Consider the following 20,052-nt stretch of genomic DNA (forward strand, 5'->3'; position numbering starts at 1 on the left):
TATTTCACATCTTTTGTTTTACATCATTGCCTGGCAACCTTGATTGTTGTTACTGTTGATTAAAGTTGAAGCTACAAATACCATTGAACATTTCTTGTAATAGTTGTGTTCGTGTATTAAATTATTGTAAAATGGTATATACCCTTCATGAGAGAACAGAAATCATATTTATTTATGGAGCCGAAAACCGTTGTGCTCATAGAACTCCTGGAGCTTTCAAGAAGAGGCATCCTGAGAAAAATTTAAGTCACTGATACGTCATAGATCTAATATGGAAATTTGAAGAAACTGATTCTGTGTGCAATAAAGCAAATGCCAACCTAGAAAACTCGATGAAACTTTGCAGATTGAAATACTAGGTCATTTCATTAATGAACTCACCACCTCCATTCCAAAAGTAGCTACTGTAAGAAACATTTCGGTTGATTCCATACATGCTGAAAATGAACAAATTTTTTTCCCTTACAAAATACAAAGTCACCAACAGCTCAGCGAAGACGATTTTGTTAGAAGAGTAGAATTTTGTGAACAGATGTCTCAGAGAATTGAAGATGATCCAAATTTGACAAAAAATATTTGCTCTAGTGAAGAAACGACTTTTAAAAATGGATTTGTCAACAAACACAATTGTAGGTATTGGGACATTGAAAATCCTCATGTGTGTCATAAAGATAATACCGGCACCCAGTTTCCTCAGAAGATCAATGTGTGGGCTGGAATTTTTGGGAATGATATTGTTGGACTGATTTTCATTGAAGAAAACCTGATGAGCACAATGACTAGGGGGGTTAAATATAAAATGCAATTAAGTCTGGTTTCAGACTTCCCCCTCAATATCTAAATTGACATTTTCTATTTTGTTTAAATTGAATTAAATTTAAATAATTAGTTATTTAGACTGGGAAGTTTTGAAATGAAAGCCCTGTATGAATCTGCACAGAATACTGTACCAAAAGCAGTTCAAAGAAGAGGTGAAAATTTAGCATTGACACTGTAATAGGCCACTGGGTCTTATATTTGACTGGAAGAAGAAGAAGAAGAAGAAGAAGAAGAAGAAGAAGAAGAAGAAGAAGAAGAAGAAAAAGATGATAAGAATTGAAGACCTCCCCGGAAAAAAGGACGTAACATGAAATTAACAGAATAGTCTATGTGGCTTAGGTGGAAAAAGTAATTTTCAAGCATTCATTATAACAATAAATGATTGGATCCAATAGCTGAATAAACTTGTATCTTTTATTAATAAATTAATGGTCCCGCTATAAATATAGGTCTCACAAAGTATACCCCTGAAATCATTTTCTTTTCTCCTGAAACATGCACTATTAGAGATTTGTTAGTTACACCCTTATTCCGGGGAGGTCTTCAATTTAACTCATATTTATATTTAAAGGTGATATATATATATATATTTTTTTTTTTTTTGAAATGGAGATAACAATGTTTCAATACCAAGACGAAATTCATATGAAAAATATATCACTATCACTCACCTTTGTTGGCGACTTCCCAAGCAGATTCAAATATCCATCGATTTTGACAAGATGCCACTTCACCTCTGTCCATAAATGCTAGCAGTTCATTCTGACTTTCCATGCGGTAGAACCGCCTTGATGCCCGATCTCTTGACATTTTCTTTGTTTACTATTAGGTTAATATTTTCTTCTTACACTTTCCTATAAACAAAATACCTTTGGTCAGATACTGTATGATAACGAAGTGTTTTGTTAATTTAAATTTTCAATATTGCTTGTTCATATATAAACTTGAAGTAACAAAACGAAATAAATTTTTTTCCTCCCTCTAAATCTTTTGTCATATACGAATTCATGTTAAAAAAAACTTAAGAACTTATAGGCTATGTTAGCCGATTATCGTTTCTCAGAAGCTCGATCCTATTGCCATTGAACTATTAGTATTACGTGATAATACCATAAAATGTTTCATATTTCTTGTACACTTGGTCAAAATGAAACAATAAGGCGTCTGAGAGACTAAGTTCGAATCAGGTATTTCTGTGAGCGCTCGAGACAGCCAGGCTTTGTTCAAAAGATTGCGTATATTCTTCTAGTAGTTATAATGGAAAACGACTACTAATCACTAAAATCTTCCGAGAAAATAATTCATATACGAGATTTAAAATAGAAAGATCGTTCAGAGTGTTTAAACAGTGAATATTGTAACACAAACACTATATACTGTATAACAGGTTCTCATGACCATTGTTCGTTAAAGTGCCGTTCTTACTGCAATAGTAGGGCTAACTCTTAGCGTAGTGGTAGAGCATTAGCAAGTGTTCATGAGGTTGCAAGTTCAGATCTTCGTGGAGCTACTAAACTTTTTTTTTTGTCTTTTAAATGCATTAGTGAAAATATAACAGGTTTTCGTCATTTTTTTTATCCTTAGAATACATTTCGCTTTATTATTTTTTTCGTGTTCACAGAACTTTTGACGCTAGATGGAAGTAACACTAAAGACGACAATTAGGGGTTTTCATATTAAAATGCTGTGTTAATTATTTTATTAATCCCTGATGCTTTACATTCTATTGCCTAATGAACATGAGTAAATATGTTGACTGTTAAATCAATGGCGTCCACACCTGTGGAGTAACGGTTAGCACGTCTAGCCGCGAACCCAGGTGGCCCGGATTCGATTCCCGGTCAAGGCAAGTTACCTGGTTGAGGTTTTTTCAGGGGTTTTCCCTCAATCCAATATGAGCAAATGCTGGGTGACTTTCGGTGTTGGACCCCAGACTCATTTCACTGGCATTATCACCATCTCATTCAAACGCTAAATAACCTAAGTTGTTGATGAAGCGTCGTAAAATAACCTACTAAAATAAAAAAAATCACTGGCAATAATTAATTTGCAAGTTTTGCTACAGGGAATATGATTATTATACTAACCTAAATCTGTGATCATCAGGGCCTAAACGTAGTATTTGTAAACAAGAAGAAAAACAATAATTCTGATGACAAAATATATCCTGATTTCCTGGAATTATAACCACAAATTTTCACCAATTTTGTAATTATCTGTAACATGAATTAACATACGCAAAATTATTTGACTATATTACACTAAAAGGAGTTGTAAAAAATAAAAGAATGGACAAAATAAAACATTCACTACAGAAATTCGAAGCATGCTATGGAGGTCCAAATCAGCGCCTTGTATTATGGAGTTAACTAAAGCGGCGCATGGAGGTTTAAGGTAGTGAACTGTATGCTCACCCAAAGGCATTTAGAAAATTTTAACTGCTCAAGAGGCCGGCCAGTTTCATTTTGACCAAGTGTACACCTAGTCATACTTCAATTGTAGACTTCTTCACTTTCCTTTATTCCAGCTACAGAGCTAAACAGATTGAGAAAAGGACAGGAACTTGGCACTTTTTAACGAAAAATTATGATACCTATTATTGTCTACCCAAGCCAAGAACAGTACTAGATCAAAACAATATGACGTCACTGATCTGCGATTGGTTGAAAGCCAAAGTCCCGTAAATATTACATTATAACTTACGTTTCTACACATATTATATAGGCTAAATTCAAATCTGTGCAATGTAATTAACCATTATGCTACATTAAAAGAAATCTAATGTATCTAATGTGTACTTGATATTTTCTGTTTACCAGGCATAGTGATGCATCAGTATGGTTCTTAGTTTGGGTAGAAAAAAGGCAGTTGCACGAATATCAGTCCAAGTTATCACTGTTTGTCAAACAAACTATAAGTTAACTATAATTTATTTTTTAATTTCTCTTTAAAATCCGAACTGTTTCACAAACATAAATGAAAAATAAACTTCTGACAGGGTTGTAATGTACAGAGTATTTAAAAAAGTCGTGCATCTTCTGCTTACTATGGTAGGAACACTTATTAAAACACAAACGTGCTTTGAGTAATCAGCTATATTAAAAATTAGACACATAGTAAACACATTTATTAAGGGGAATGTATGTCCTCTCTCTCCCATGCATCATGTTAAAATTGTTATTTTTAATGATCTGTTTTTAAAGAATTATTAACTGTACAGCAATTATTTTTTTTTTTCACATAACAAAATAACATTTTTGCAGAGTAATAACTTAAAAAATTTAATATGAACCATTTTCTTGTTTTCTCATCTACAGTTTATAATTATTATAATAGAAACATAAAAATAACAAATTTAACACAGCAGGATAGGAGGTATCTTCTTCCCTTAAACAAATGACGGTGTTCACCAATGTACATCCGATTTTGTTCCCCCATGTCAACTTTAACAACTGTCAATTAGTTACATTTATGAGTAGACCTCGGATATTTTAACTCTAGTATATTTAAAATACTAAAATAGGTTCTAAGATACTCCTTTTAGGCATTTTATAGGCATATCAGAAGAGAACAGCAATATCAGAATTAAGATATGAAAAACTAAACTTATGTACCTAAATTATAATTATGCAAAATTCGATTTCATTACAGTGACAGAGGATCCACATTTACAATGTCAGCTCAGCTAACAGTTTAATACAGTAAATTAAAATACGAAATACTAGAATATCTTAAGATGTGAAATACAATAAATATGGTGAATAATGCTCCAAGCGATTCATTCTTGTTGCAAACTCCTTGTCAGATATCTCGCTGAGGCTGACGTGAAGTAGCGTGGATGAGATGGGATGAACATGAGTATTCATGTAGATCAGAATACAATATGCTGAATTAAGACTACCACACCAAGAAAGCTAAGCTAAGCTAAAAAGGTGTTTTAAAATGGCTGGATTACAGCCACTTATAATATTTGAAGAGGAGGTAATTTTATTCGCTGCTGTTGTGGAAGAAGAAGAAAGAGAAAGAAACTGAACTAGGAGATGATTTTGAATATGTGAAATTGGAAGACATTGTGAATTTTATCATTTCATTCAAGAATTGCATGGAAATGATGAATTTAAAAGTAGCCTTCGGCTGAATCAGGAACAATTTCACGAATGAAGGAACTGTATGACAGCAGACTACTTATGTTCATACAGGTCAAAATTAAGATTGTTCAAAATGAACTAATCATTAAGTTAGCAATATGACCTTTAATGATATTTTATAAATTTATTTCATAAAATGAAAAACATATTACTGAATTAATAAGCAGTACTCAAATTATAATATACAGGGTAGCCCACTTAACTCTTTCACCTCCGGTGGCATGTGAAATATTTCATATAAGTTATACACAAACCGACAATTACAAGTTAAATTACATTGAAGGGGATATCTGATATGTAATGTATTTTTGTGCGAGATCGTGCGTATTTGCCTGGTTTCCGCCAACGAGCTAGATATTATAGAGAGGCTAAAGACTTCTGAAAGTTGAAGACAATTGAACATTGGTCCGCCATATTTTGGTTAGTCAAAACAAAGGGGCGTGGCTCGGATGTTGTAGGAAAAGACTGTGATGAAGTTAGTATTATTGTGAATTGAGTTACATATTAAGACTATGTTAATAAGTAAAAAGTAAAATACACACAAAACTTTACGTTTTATAACAGCTATGAAACATTGGACACAACTATCAACAATATACCTCTACTAGAAACATCAACAACCAAATTTCTTGGTTTGCATATTAATAATACAATAAATTGGAAAAATCATATCAAATAAATAACCCCAAAACTTAGCTCAGCATGCTTCGCAATTAGGTCGTTACAACAATTCCTAAACAGCAGTATCTTAAAGACAATATATTTTGCCTATTTTCATTCCATTATGTCCTACGGAATAATATTTTGGGGAAATTCTGTAGATAGTAAAAATATATTCTCATTACAAAAAAGAGCCATTGGAATAATAGTTGGAGCAAAGGCTAGAGAATCATGTAGATTATTTTTAAAAAAATTAGAGATTCTAACCTTAACAAATCAATACATATACTCTACAATAAATTTCCTCTTATGTAATAAAGAAAATTTTCCAACTAACTCAGCCATACATAGTATAAATACCCGCAGAAGGAATGATTTTCATACGCCATCATCAAATTTATCATGCTTTCAAAGGGGAGTACGTTACATGGCGATAAAATTGTTCAATAGTCTTCCTGAAGACATTAAGAATCATAGCCAAAACCCTACATTATTTAAGACAAAACTAAAAAATTACTTAATACCTCACACTCTCTATTCTGTAGATGAATTCTTGACATTTCACAGTACTGTGTAAATATTATAATAATATTAAATGGTAAACATATTACATTGTATAAAATATTGTTATTAAGGTATTAATTCTGTACATATTTCATATTTGCATTTTATATGTATTGCATTTTATTGTTAAACGTAAGAATTGGACATGTTCTTTATTCTATGCTGAAAAGCAAATGTTAGAATATTATGGAACAAATCTAATCTAATCTAATCTATCTATCCTAATCTGTCTGTCTGTCTGTCTGTCTGTCTGTCTGTCTGTCTGTCTGTCTGTCTGTCTGTCTGTCTGTCTGTCTGTCTGTCTGTCTGTCTGTCTGTCTGTCTGTCTGTCTGTCTGTCTGTCTGTCTGTCTGTCTGTCTGTCTGTCTGTCTGTCTGTCTGTCTGTCTGTCTGTCTGTCTGTCTGTCTGTCTGTCTGTCTGTCTGTCTGTCTGTCTGTCTGTCTGTCTGTCTGTCTGTCTGTCTGTCTGTCTGTCTGTCTGTCTGTCTGTCTGTCTGTCTGTCTGTCTGTCTGTCTGTCTGTCTGTCTGTCTGTCTGTCTGTCTGTCTGTCTGTCTGTCTGTCTGTCTGTCTGTCTGTCTGTCTGTCTGTCTGTCTGTCTGTCTGTCTGTCTGTCTGTCTGTCTGTCTGTCTGTCTGTCTGTCTGTCTGTCTGTCTGTCTGTCTGTCTGTCTGTCTGTCTGTCTGTCTGTCTGTCTGTCTGTCTGTCTGTCTGTCTGTCTGTCTGTCTGTCTGTCTGTCTGTCTGTCTGTCTGTCTGTCTGTCTGTCTGTCTGTCTATCTATCTATCTATCTATCTATCTATCTATCTATCTATCTATCTATCTATCTATCTATCTATCTATCTATCTATCTATCTATCTATCTATCTATCTATCTATCTATCTATCTATCTATCTATCTATCTATCTATCTATCTATCTATCTATCTATCTATCTATCTATCTATCTATCTATCTATCTATCTATCTATCTATCTATCTATCTATCTATCTATCTATCTATCTATCTATCTATCTATCTATCTATCTATCTATCTATCTATCTATCTATCTATCTATCTATCTATCTATCTATCTATCTATCTATCTATCTATCTATCTATCTATCTATCTATCTATCTATCTATCTATCTATCTATCTATCTATCTATCTATCTATCTATCTATCTATCTATCTATCTATCTATCTATCTATCTATCTATCTATCTATCTATCTATCTATCTATCTATCTATCTATCTATCTATCTATCTATCTATCTATCTATCTATCTATCTATCTATCTATCTATCTATCTATCTATCTATCTATCTATCTATCTATCTATCTATCTATCTATCTATCTAGTCCAGATATTAAATGACAAACTATACTCAATGCAACCAAAGCAAAACACCTAAAGATGGATGAATGTATTCGGCAGAAGAAAAATAAATAATTTTTTGACTTCGTCACAAATTTAATGACCTTACAGCTAATCTAACCTAATATGAAATCATGTAATTCAGTGCTCACCAGGTGATTTCAAGAGAGACGACGTATGTAACTAATAGGAGTAAAATATAGGAAAGATAGTGGCGAAAATTAAAAAAAAAAAAAAAAATCCAATAATGAAGTTATTGAGAAAAATTAATTTGAAATTGGAATTAACACAGAGAACTTTTGAAAACTGCAATTATTAAAACTACAAATAACCTCTTAGCATGCAACATAATAATTAAAGAATGACACTAATAGAAAGCTACTCGTGATCATAACTCACCACATTTATTAAAACGATAAGATACTTACAATTAACATTGTTATCAGAAACAACAGAAGCCACATTTCTTTTTGCGTGATGGAGACATCGTGTACTCTAATATAATTTGAAACAAATATTGTCGCATGATGGAGACATCGTGTAGTCTAATATAATTTGAAACAAATATTGATCTCACACGTGTCTTGCAACTAGGCAGAGGCTTTTTCAGAATAAAACTGTTCTTACATTATTTTGAACAATAATGACAAATTGTGTGTGATGCAAGTGCTAACTTTCCTCTTTGTTAACAAAAAGAGTCCTACGCATTAATAAAACGAAAATGGAGTAGGCCCTATAAACACAATAAATACTAAACTCTTGATGGTACAAACTTATTAATACAGATATTTCGCTTATGCTCAGTCAGTCTTATCTCATAATTCTCTGGGGCAATGGTACTTGTATTGAGAGGGGTTAATTATCCAGCAACAAATATTATGATTTACGGTACATTTCATTTAAATCCGAGGGAATGAGACATTTTTGGAAATTTTAAAGTCTTAATTCTTACTCTTTCATTTACAAATCAGCTTTTTACAAAACCTATAGCGAAATGTTTAAATTAAATATTGATGTATCCGAAAAATATAATTTATTTTATTTTACCTGGCAGAGTTAAGGCCTGCTCTTCCACTGACCCAAGTCTACAATTAATACAAATAAATAATAATAATAATAATAATAATAATAATAATAATATGTTGTGAAATATTATTATTGAAAGTGTATCATACAAGAATATGAAATAAAGTATTCATTGGAAACTAAGGGACACCTTATTCTTCAAAGAGGCAGTGTACCTTTGATAAGCACTCCTTGCGGAGGCTGGTGGTACTATAGACCACCATGTTTTGTAGGGAACGATCCATAGTACAGATGGCCTTCACAGGGAGCGCTTATCAGAGGTCTTTAGTCTTTCTATAGTATCTAACTCGTTGGTTTCCGCACAAAACCAATCTGCAGAAAGTCTTAAATTCCACATTCAGTATTCCCAACCTAACACACATAACAATTTCCCTCTTCTTACCGCTTAAGTGACATATTGATTTTACTGCTTTAGGCTTTTAACATATTATTTTTAGAGACGTTCAATATAGTAATAATTATAAATTGGAAACTTACCACTGCAATTTCACCTAAATTGCACTGTTAATTATTGTTTTTAAATACTTGCAAAAATTAAGTAAACTCTACAACTCCACTAAAGTTACTGCATTCGTGATGCAAGTAACATTAAGGAAGCCGTGAAAAAATCAACAAGATTTATAGACTGGGGGAAAAAAAAAGACAGACGTATATCACGGCCTGTGGAGTATAGTAAACACAGAAAACATTTTAAAGCAACAATGTTGAAGATAGATATTTTTGTTTTGCAAATTTGCCGTCATTGAACAGAAACCAAGATGGAGATTTCATTGCAACTAATTAGAAATTCCTCTTTCAGGTATGTAATAAACGATCTTCGCACAAAATAATGCACGATACACGAGCGGTATGTTTTCTTTCAATTCTCGGAAATTAAAAAAGCTCAACTACGTTTCGCTTTTTCAAACTTTTCCTCGAACATGAAAACTTCAATATACTGCTCTTGTAACGCATATTACTATTGTAGTGTTGTGGCATTTAATCGATATATTATAAGATTAATCGACCACAAATATTTAATCGAATAATCGAGTCAATTAAAATTAATCGGTTGTACTTGATATTAATTATTACGTCTATTTTCTTAATGCAAACTCAGGAGTAAAAATTCAGACAATATTCGGTTCTGAGAAATTGCTTACTTCAAACACAATAATACCACAGTCTAGTATATACAGTCACGAAGCTCAATACTTACTAAATATGCAAACATAGACAGTTGAAATATGCATCCATAGATAATTGCTAACCACCAGGATTGCTACTATCGCCTCATCACACAGCGTATTCCGAATCTCACCGGTCCGGTGGCATCAATGATATCACGTTGCAGCGAAATAAGGAACAAAACTGCTGGAAGGATCGATGGCTGTCATGGCAATTGTACAAGTTGTTGTCTGTGCTACGCTAGCAAAATGTTGCGAAATTTTCGTACTTCCATCTCGTTCAAAGAAAGATAGCTTAAACAATTTATTTCTTGAACCAGTGGTAATAACGGGTCCGTTGACATGTTCGCTCATAAGCCATTAACATATTGTTTTTACGTTGTGCTCATTACAAACAATACAGCAGAACTAAAGCAGAACACACTGCCATGCCACAACAGTGCACGATGTTATTTGCCTGCTAATTCCCGCCCTATACAAGAACCAATCAGATTCACTGATGGCGGCTGATGGAGACTGCCACCACCTCTGCAAGTTGATGGCACCGGTGCAACACCGGTGAAGCATCAATGACGTCATTGGTGGAATTCGGAACACCGTGATGCCCTCAGATTGCTCACTGGTGAGATTCGGAATACGCTCACAGATCCTTTCCCCAGCAGACGATAAAATGTATTGTACTTTCGATACTGTATTCTTTTGAAAAAAATTAACACCTTCCTTCCACTATTGAAATGTGAAATACATAAGGTTTATATATTATTTTGATAAAGTATACCTATATTATATTTTATAAACTCACCTTCCTCTAAGTTTAGAATGGAAGCTATTTTGATTTAGCACATCAACATTCCCTAATTAATTGTAGACAGAAAATTTACCATACCACTCCTATGAAATTAGTGTACCGGCAGTACGTACGATTGTGTTACTTCGTCTCTTAGGTAGTAGATAAATACAATAATTCAGTACTCAATTGTAGTATTAAAATACAGACAAACAGAATGTGACGGGTGTCATACATGACATTATGTTTAATTATAATGTATAATTGCGAATATAGGAATATAAGTTAAATATAGTAAACATAACCTATACTTTCCATATGACATAACATACATAATATATGTAGTGGCAGGGCATTGGAAACCACTAAAATTAGACAGAAATGGGCAACTGGTACAGTAAACATAACCTATAATTTCAACATATCTAAATATTCGTGCGGTGCAACTGAAAATTATTGAATTGTGCATAAATGAATGTACAAGAATTTCGCAATATTTAATCGAAATAAAGGCAGGTATTACACATACGAACAACGTAATTTTCACACCAAAAATAATAGCTATTACACCTTAACTTGCAAGGAATTATGTCTGAAGTGTCTCCTAATCATTGTTTTAAATTTTATTAATGCAATTACACTACATTTTAGACAAAAATATGTTACTCTGTATGCATTCCAAATAATTTATATGGTTGAAACGCCACCCTTTGTGATCAGGTTAAGCGAGTCACATGGTCTACCTTAGATCACGATGGCAGTGACACAGTCTATTGTTCCTAGTACTCATAGCACTCCAAGCAGCTAGCAACTATCGTGAGAAATGCAAAAAATCACCCCAAGCTTCGTGACTGTATATAGTAGACTGTGATAATACCGTTATTTTGTAACTGAAAAGCAGTTAGCAGGTATGGCATAGGGCAAATCTTTGCACAAACACTTAAGAAAGAGATTAAGATATGAGGACAGTGACCTGGGCTAGCCCTATTGAAAGTTGAAACGCAATGCAAAACCCTTATTAAGTTTGTCAACTCGTCTTTCTAGCACATGAAATACATACTATTCTGGAATTCGTCCTCCCCTCATCTTTAGCCATGGCTGCACTGTGCGTGAAAGAGTAACTATCTTCTTCTCTTTCTAAAATTTTGTAACCTGGTTACAATAGGGGCCAGTCTGCTGTTCTGTTGCAGTTTCTTTACTAAGTTTTTAGATGAAGCTTGTGTGTTTAGTTTGCTAAAGAAAAAAAAAATCAGATTTCTGTGGTCTGTGAAAAAAGTAAAACTGCATTATGTCACAGGCCTATGAGAATTTGAGAAGTAAACTCGGTGAAATATTTAGATTTAAATTTAATGATCACGGAGAAGTGCTTGACAGAAAAAAAAAATTCGTGTTTAGTGATTCAGGAAACATTGTTAGTAAATGCAGAGCAACACTTAATTCAGAGCATGTGAATGCACTCACAAAACTATACAGTATATACATATCATATACTACATTTTATACTTATGTTTATCACCAAACACAAATTAAATTTAACAGTAATTGCATATTACAGTAATTAATTTTTTTTTCAAATCAACCAAAGCTCTATTAATCTATAGATTAATCGACAGCACTAATTTTTTGTACATGAAATAATTTTCAAGATATCATAGTCAACTTTCTTTTTTAAATGAGAACCAACTATATCTTGTATTACAAATGTTGCATTAGCTCTGTCTAATAACAACTGACTACTTTACAGACTATTTGAATGTCACAGGTAAGAGTAAACATAAACAATGTCTGGCGCACCCTTCCTTATAATGTTGACTTAATTGAAGATCGAACATACCTATAGTACTGTACACTACCCAATACAATCCTTATTTCTTCAGTTCTGTACTGGACAATTGAACGATAAGATATCAGTGAGAAATCTGATTGCACAACTGAGATTTTGTGTTCTGTTTTTTGAGAATAATTGTTTATTTTTTATTGTACACTACTTTTATGTCTCACTTCACCATGTGCAAAATTTCCATAGTATTAAAATGTACAATACATTGTGACTGTGATTCAATTGATGCACAAATCTAACCAGAAATTTTGTCTTCCTCCTGTTCGATCCTTGGTCAGACATTGCTTATGTTTACTCTTACTGGTGACATTCAAACAGCGAGTAAAGTAGCCAGTTGTTATTAGACAGAGCTAATGGCAACATCTGCAATACAAAACATAATTGGTTCCCATTTAAAAAAGAAAAAGTTGATTCTAATATCTTGAAAATTATTTCATGTACAAAAAATACATTACGTGTGTCAGATGTTCCCTTCGATGTAATTTAACTTGCAATTGTCAGTTTGTGTATATCTGAAATATTTCACACACTACTGGAGGTGAAAGAGTTAAGTGGACCACTCTGTATAGGGTATAATAAGTATTCCAAAGAATAAATGATACATACAGTGCAATCAGTTCCGAGAGTTTCACTGATTTCTTGCCAATAGTTGTATTTCATGGTTGCCTCTATAATAATTTGAGGTTGTGTCAGAGAGATAGGGATAGTTTTGTATTAGTCATGGACTGCCTTCCATGATAATTATTAAAGTAGACATACACAAAATTGACACACAACAGTCTGCTAGATGCCTATCAACAACTGATTATGCGCATGCACAAAGCTTGCTACAACTACGAAAATCGCCTCCTATGCAATCTGTGAAACTTAGCTTATCTTGGCTTAGCATAGCGCTCTGTGTGTGCCATTCCATATAATTATATTAGAGCTACTTTTTTCCTTAGCTTGCATAGCTCAGCTTAGCTGTCTGTATGTAATGGCCTTTACATGTAACATAGCATACTGGCCTTGTAAGCCCTGGAGATTGGGCCAAAAGAGCATCTGAGTGTGTTGCGTGTATTATTGTGATTGTTACACACTACATGACCTACTGGGTGAACAATCCTCCAAGTGCCTGCTTCCACTGCTTGTGGGTCTTGGATGAGTCAAACCAATAACCACAGTGAATGGGTGTCAGGAATTCCGTAGTAAATCTACCTACAGTTTGTCACGTAAGCTATTACTAATAAACACTTAACATGACTACTTTTTGGGGAATAAAATAGGCCTACCTAGGCCTATATTGAGTCATATTAATTAACACACTGTATTACGTTGCCTAAAGAACACCTGCTTATCTTACAAGAGTACAACTCACACTGATGCCTGATGCGACCTTCAGTGTCGTGGAGGTGGAAGGCTTAGCAGTTAATTCCGCCAACTAGCCATATGCTGTGAAAGAGCAGGTGTGCGAAGGATTGTTCACCCAGTAAAACATTATTGTGGGAGGAAGACTGATTGTACTATATAGAAGATTTACTGAGCCATTCCCCTTCCAGCCGAAATTTTGCTGACAGTAGATGTAAACCAATTCCTAATTTAAATAGCATGACAAGCCAAACAAAAACCAAAGTACGACGTTTTAATATAGAATGGAATGAAAATAATACGTGGTGACTATATGGCTGTAAAATGTCTGTTCTATGTGCTGTTGGTCTTGCTTTCCATTTTCAACGGAGAAAAATATTTGGACAACAAAAGGGGTTGGTGAAGTAAATACAGTAGTTTAGTTAGTTAGTGGGGTTTAAAAAGGGCGTGTCAGCAACTACGGCTATTTGCGCCCTTATCTAAAATCCTTCATAGAACATAAACACAATACAATAATCAGAATGCTTAAAAGAACTAAAGAAATATTGTCACGGTTAAAACGAGGTACACAAATGCAGTTTCAACAAGGTGATGCATAAAAATCATAAAAGTGAGCAGTTCTCAGACCCTACCTAGTATTTAAAAAGAAACAATAAAATAATAAAACAAATAACTTATCTGGAGCATTTCTAAAATACTCAGATGTAAAATACAGTAGTTTTCACGGGCTAAAAAAAAGGCATGAGCTATCTGTAGACCAAGTTAACTCCAAAATGGCATTACACAAGTTCAGAAACACTAGAACTGAAGAGACTATAAGCTTGGCTTTCAAAACTAAGAGATACGCATAATTAAAACATTAAATCAAACAGATATATGAATAGGTGTTTAATAATAGATGCTATGTGTTTCTTGGCCGAACAAGAGTTACCATTTAGGGACCATGATGAGAACTCGATCAGATAACAGGAAATTATATTGAATTACCGTACTTCACCATAGAGCCAGCTGTGACTAGAAATTAAGAAACCTTAATTTGGAAATACCTACTGTATTTGCTGGCACATTTCATACTATTCAAAATTATTTAATCAATTTTATATCAACTGTCTTATTCCATAAAATCACACAAAAGTCAAAGAAGCACTATTTGTATCTATAATAGAAGACGAGGCTACATTGTGCGAAAATCTCAACTTTTTTCCATTTTACATTACATCACACCTGATGTCATTCAAGAAAGGTTCATAAGGTTCACTGCTGTAAGTTCAAACATTTCTGTTTCCTTGGCTGGCCATGTTTTCAATTTAATCAAAGAATTTCAGATTGAGGATAAACTAGTTGCTCAGACTTACGACAGTTGTCACATGTTACTGTAAAATACAATGGGGGAAAATGCCACTCTCTGCCACGGTTTCATTAAAGGTACAGTATGTTAGAATTAAAATATAGACAGCTAAAATTATATATCTAAATTTAATTATACAAATTTGATGTCATGGATATTAGGTAACTTATATTAGAAAAAGACAGCAATCTTTGAATTAAAAGAGGAAGGCAGGAAATTAGTAGAATCCCTAATTGTGTCAAATGTGGCTGCTCAAGCCCCTAGTAATATCTTGAATTTAATGCATATATGATGGTATTAAATCTTAATTTATTTTTCCAATATGTTGTTGATTGCACCAGCTCACTGCCACTAAGGAGCAGGTTGCATCGACGTGCACCCAGTAAGGAGCATGAGATGCATAGATTATTACAGAAATGGTTAATGGACTTTCTTACTGAGTAGGTGCCCACTTAAATGTTCCACCTTAATTAAAGATAGCTAAAATTATATCCCTCTATTTAACTAACATACTAATATATCTGAAAATCTAAAAAATGTATTGATATTATATTGCTGAAGCAGCCTAACCTTAGTAAAGAACTGCATAATGTAACCATTAAAATAATTATAAAGAAGCTTATTTATGAATTTCGATGGATATTGTAGTGGATATTTACAACATAATAATTGAAAATAAAAGTATCTAACATTTACACAAAACATTTAAAAAATAATACACGATAAGGTGAGACAGCATAGTATTATTTTTACTTAAACACCTATGATTCTCAATTATTAATGTAAAATTAAATTCTTATTAATGCCTTTTAAGAATAATTATTGCTAACTTAATCATAGTTGCTTCCCTTACTTTGGAAGTCACGCTATGTCACTGTCTCCTAATAATCCTTACCAGTGGCGGCTCGTGGGTATTGAATTAAGGGGGGCTGCATTAAAAAACAAACCAAGCAACTTATTTTATTTTTTATATTATTTTTTTTATATATATTTGATGTCAACATTTACAACCATGTAATGTGGACCTCACAACTTACTTTATTTAAAGATTAGTTCCATGTGCCTTATCTCTAAGTTGTGTTTAAATAAGACAGGCTCATGTCAGTAGATTTACTGGCATTTAAAAGAATCCTGCGGACAAAATTCCGGAACACCGGCGACACTGATATAACCCCTGCTGTTGCGAGTGTCGTTAAATAAACCATAATTTAATTTTTTATATGCAGATTTGAGCCTTAGAAATATCTACCTGGCGATGTTGTAGTTGATTGTATTATATATACATGATACATCAATAAATGAAAAAAAACTGAGCCAGAAATTGAATTCAGGATCTTCAAGAGTATGCACCAGGGCGCTTGCCTCATTTATTGTGATGTTAGATGTTTCAGATGCCATTATGGTTTGAAAACATTCTAGCAATGGCTCCTTCTTCTCATGAACAACATTTACTGTTCTTATTTTAAATCCATCTTGTTGCCCCAGCTGATGGAATTGTCTTTGAAACACATTAATATAATACAGATCGAGAGAAGAAAGCAGGGATACTGGATAAATTAGCAAAAAATATGCGAGCTTTGTAAGCTATTTTGTTTAGCGCCTCTTTCCATTACGACATTCAACTGATGGGCACTTAATTTCACATTTCTCCTGAATTGTTAAGGTACTGAACTGAATAGACTGTAAATATTGTACAGAATTAAACATTGTTGCACTTGTTATACTCACAACATTAAAGAAAATGTATTTAAAACTGCGCGCTACTGACAAGCTGCTGCAAATTTTGCAGCGCCAGTAAACTCTGGATTCATGGCCAGGGATAGCAGGGGGAAGGGTAAAACTAACGCGCACAGCATCCGAGACGAGACTGGCAGCTCCAGGGGTGGAAGTGGCTTCACCCATAGTCCTTGTCTCTGGTTTCGCTCTGGCAGCACCAGGGGAGGAAGTGACTTCACTAACGATTGCGTGCATGTCATTGAGAGCGAAAAATTAAAAAAATTCGAGCCGCTAAATAGAGACTGTATAATAAATGTTTTTCACAACATAAAACGAGACAAGAGCCACAAATGTCTGGGGGTGCTGCAGCTCCGCAAGCCCCTCTTCGAAAGCCGCCCCTGATCCTTACTATGCAAATTAGAAACTACGCAAAAAGGGAATGTCCAATACAAAAATTGAAATTGAATATAATTTCGGTAAGTTCACCTAATTTACTTGTTGTTGTTTGAAAACAGTTTTGAAACTGTTGATTAAATGTTAAGAACTATAATTTTTATTATGGTTCTTGAGGTTGTTTTGTGAATAAAACAAGTCCTATTTTGCAAATCAAACAGCACTCAGATGTTGCACACATATAGGCCTAATATTAAACAAGGCAAGTACTGATAATTTTTGTTTTCTATAATATTTGAAGAGTTCCATATTTTAAGCAATCTAACCATGAAATTTCTTTTCTTTCTCAAATTTGTTAAGATTCCACTCAGGCCTAGTTCCTTTTGTGCATTATATGATTCTCATTTCAAATACTTACTTATAAATGGCTTTTAAGGAACCTGGAGGTTCATTGCCACCCTCACATAAGCCCGCCATCGGTCCCTATCCTGAGCAAGATTACTCCAGTCCCAGCATCATATCCCACCTCTCTCAAATCCATTTTAATATTATCTTCCCATCTATGTTCCGGGCTCCCCAAAGGTTTTTTTCGCTCAGATCTTTCAACTAACACTCTATATGGATTCTGGATTCACCCGTATGTGCTACATGCTCTGTCCATCTCAAATGTTCCTAATTATGTTAGGTGAAGAATATAATGCGTGCAATTCTGTGTTGTGTAACTTTCTCCATTCTCCTGTGACTTCATCCCTCTCAGCCCCAAATATTTTCTTAAGCATCTTATTTTCGAACACTCTTAACCTCTGTTCCTCTCTCAAAGTGAGAGTCCAAATTTCATAACCATACAAACAACCAGTAATATAACTATTTTATAAATTCTAACTTTCAGCTTTTTTGAAAGCAGACCTAATGACAAAGCTTCTCAATCGAGTAATTTTCATTTTAAAATATAGGCCTACATAAGTATAAATTTTAAATTGAAATTTATAGTTGTTTTAAAATTGTAAATTACAATCCTGCAGGCTTTCAGTTAAATATGCTATATTCAAAATATTTTGCTAGTTTACATGACAATTGGTGGTGGTGGCAGCGGCAGGGGCGGGGGTGGTGGTATTTCATTAAACGACACTTTCAACTGTAGAGGTTATTCTACATTGAAACTGTACGTGGGCAAGAAAATATCGCCATATTTTATCTGGAAACCTGTATCAGAGGCAGAGTTCTTTTATAATACCAGGCCCAGAACTTTACTTCTGTCCCAGAAAAAGTAATTCTAAGGATATTATCACCTTTTAAAATCCATCGTCCTAGACCAGGATTGACCCCATGAACCTCGAATGCAACAGCTGCGAGACAACAGTGGACAATTAACTAATACAGGTTTAACCACCTGCCCCTTATGATTTTGTTTTATGGAACCCGCCGTTTATACACCAGCTAAAAACATCGGTCCTTGCTGGTTTTTTTTTTTTTTTTTTTTTTTTTTCATTTTAGTGGGTTATTTTACGACGCTGTATCAACATCTAGGTTATTTAGCGTCTGAATGAGATGAAGGTGATAATGCCGGTGAAATGAGTCCAGGGTCCAGCACCGAAAGTTACCCAGCATTTGCTCGTATTGGGTTGAGGGAAAACCCCGGAAAAAACCTCAACCAGGTAACTTGCCCCAACCGGGATTCGAACCCGGGCCACCTGGTTTCGCAGCCAGACGCGCTGACCATTACTCCACAGGTGTGGTCCTTGCTGGTAGGTACACATTTACTAAGAAACAGATGTTTGCTCTAAAAGACAAGACTCCTTTATGTCATATTATTATTCAATAATAGAAACCATTAACACTCTTAAGATGATCATGGGTGTGAATAAAATATGTACAACAGGAAATTTTTATTGTGACCACGCAAACATCTGTATTGAATTGTATTATGTAGCCAGCCTGCCAAATTTCTGAATAGCTCGGTTGGAACGAACATGCATGACATTAGCAGCAGTCATGAGGAGGCAGATTCGCATATTGGGCAAGAATATTTTTCTTTCTTCCCTTATTTCGAGTGAGGTGTGTTTTGCACACTTGCATCCAATGGATGTTTATGTGGCCCTGAAAAGGGCCGTTTTTTGCAGGGTTGGACTACAGCAAGGTGGCCAGTGGATGAGAACTAAGGTAGGCTACCTAACATCAGAGACAACAAGCAAATGACTGAACTGATGACCTGGTTGGTTTATGCACATCTGAGCAGGCTCTGAAAGGACATTCTGGCACAGTGTGACATGGGAGGTGCAATATTAATCTGCATGGTGGCATAGACTATTTCTCTTAAAATAGCCCCACTCAAAAAAGTCAAGTGGTTTTAGATCGGGTGATCTGGTGGGCCAGGAGAAAGACCATACCCTGCCAATTCATTTATCAGGATATGTATCATTTATATAGTTGCAGGCAGCAAACGACCCATGTGGTGGAGCTTTGTCATGTTGAAACTACACTATTAATTGTTCTTTTTAGTGGTACATCCTCTAGAAAAGGTGAAAGTTAATTGCAGAGAAAATGAAGGTAGCATGCTTCTGTTAAGTATTCTCACAGAAATATGATCCAATTATGTAATCAACACATTCCATACCACATTGTAGCTTGTTGCCTGTCTTACCCAATGAGGTTTATCAACACGTCAATAGTGCATATTATGGCAATTCATGATGTCATTGTTTTAGAATACGGATTCATCAGAAAACAATATTTGCAATATGATTACTGTATCATTTTTCACTTCTGTAATATCCATTCACGGAATTTCCCTTGAACTTCAAAATCTTACCGATGGA

General features: G+C 34.3%; 1 protein-coding gene across 1 annotated transcript in view; it reads right to left on the reverse strand.

The window, feature by feature from the left end:
• Positions 1-20,052, reverse strand: part of Glys (glycogen [starch] synthase) — a 101,923-nt gene that overhangs the window by 72,643 nt on the left and 9,228 nt on the right. Inside the window, exon 2 of the mRNA XM_069835146.1 lies at positions 1,491-1,673. Within this exon, the coding sequence (XP_069691247.1) occupies positions 1,491-1,629 (139 nt within the window). The 5' untranslated portion in view covers positions 1,630-1,673. The remainder of the gene's footprint in view (positions 1-1,490; positions 1,674-20,052) is intronic.

This window comes from Periplaneta americana, chromosome 9 (assembly GCF_040183065.1).
Source record: "Periplaneta americana isolate PAMFEO1 chromosome 9, P.americana_PAMFEO1_priV1, whole genome shotgun sequence".
Lineage (NCBI taxonomy): Eukaryota > Metazoa > Arthropoda > Insecta > Blattodea > Blattidae > Periplaneta > Periplaneta americana.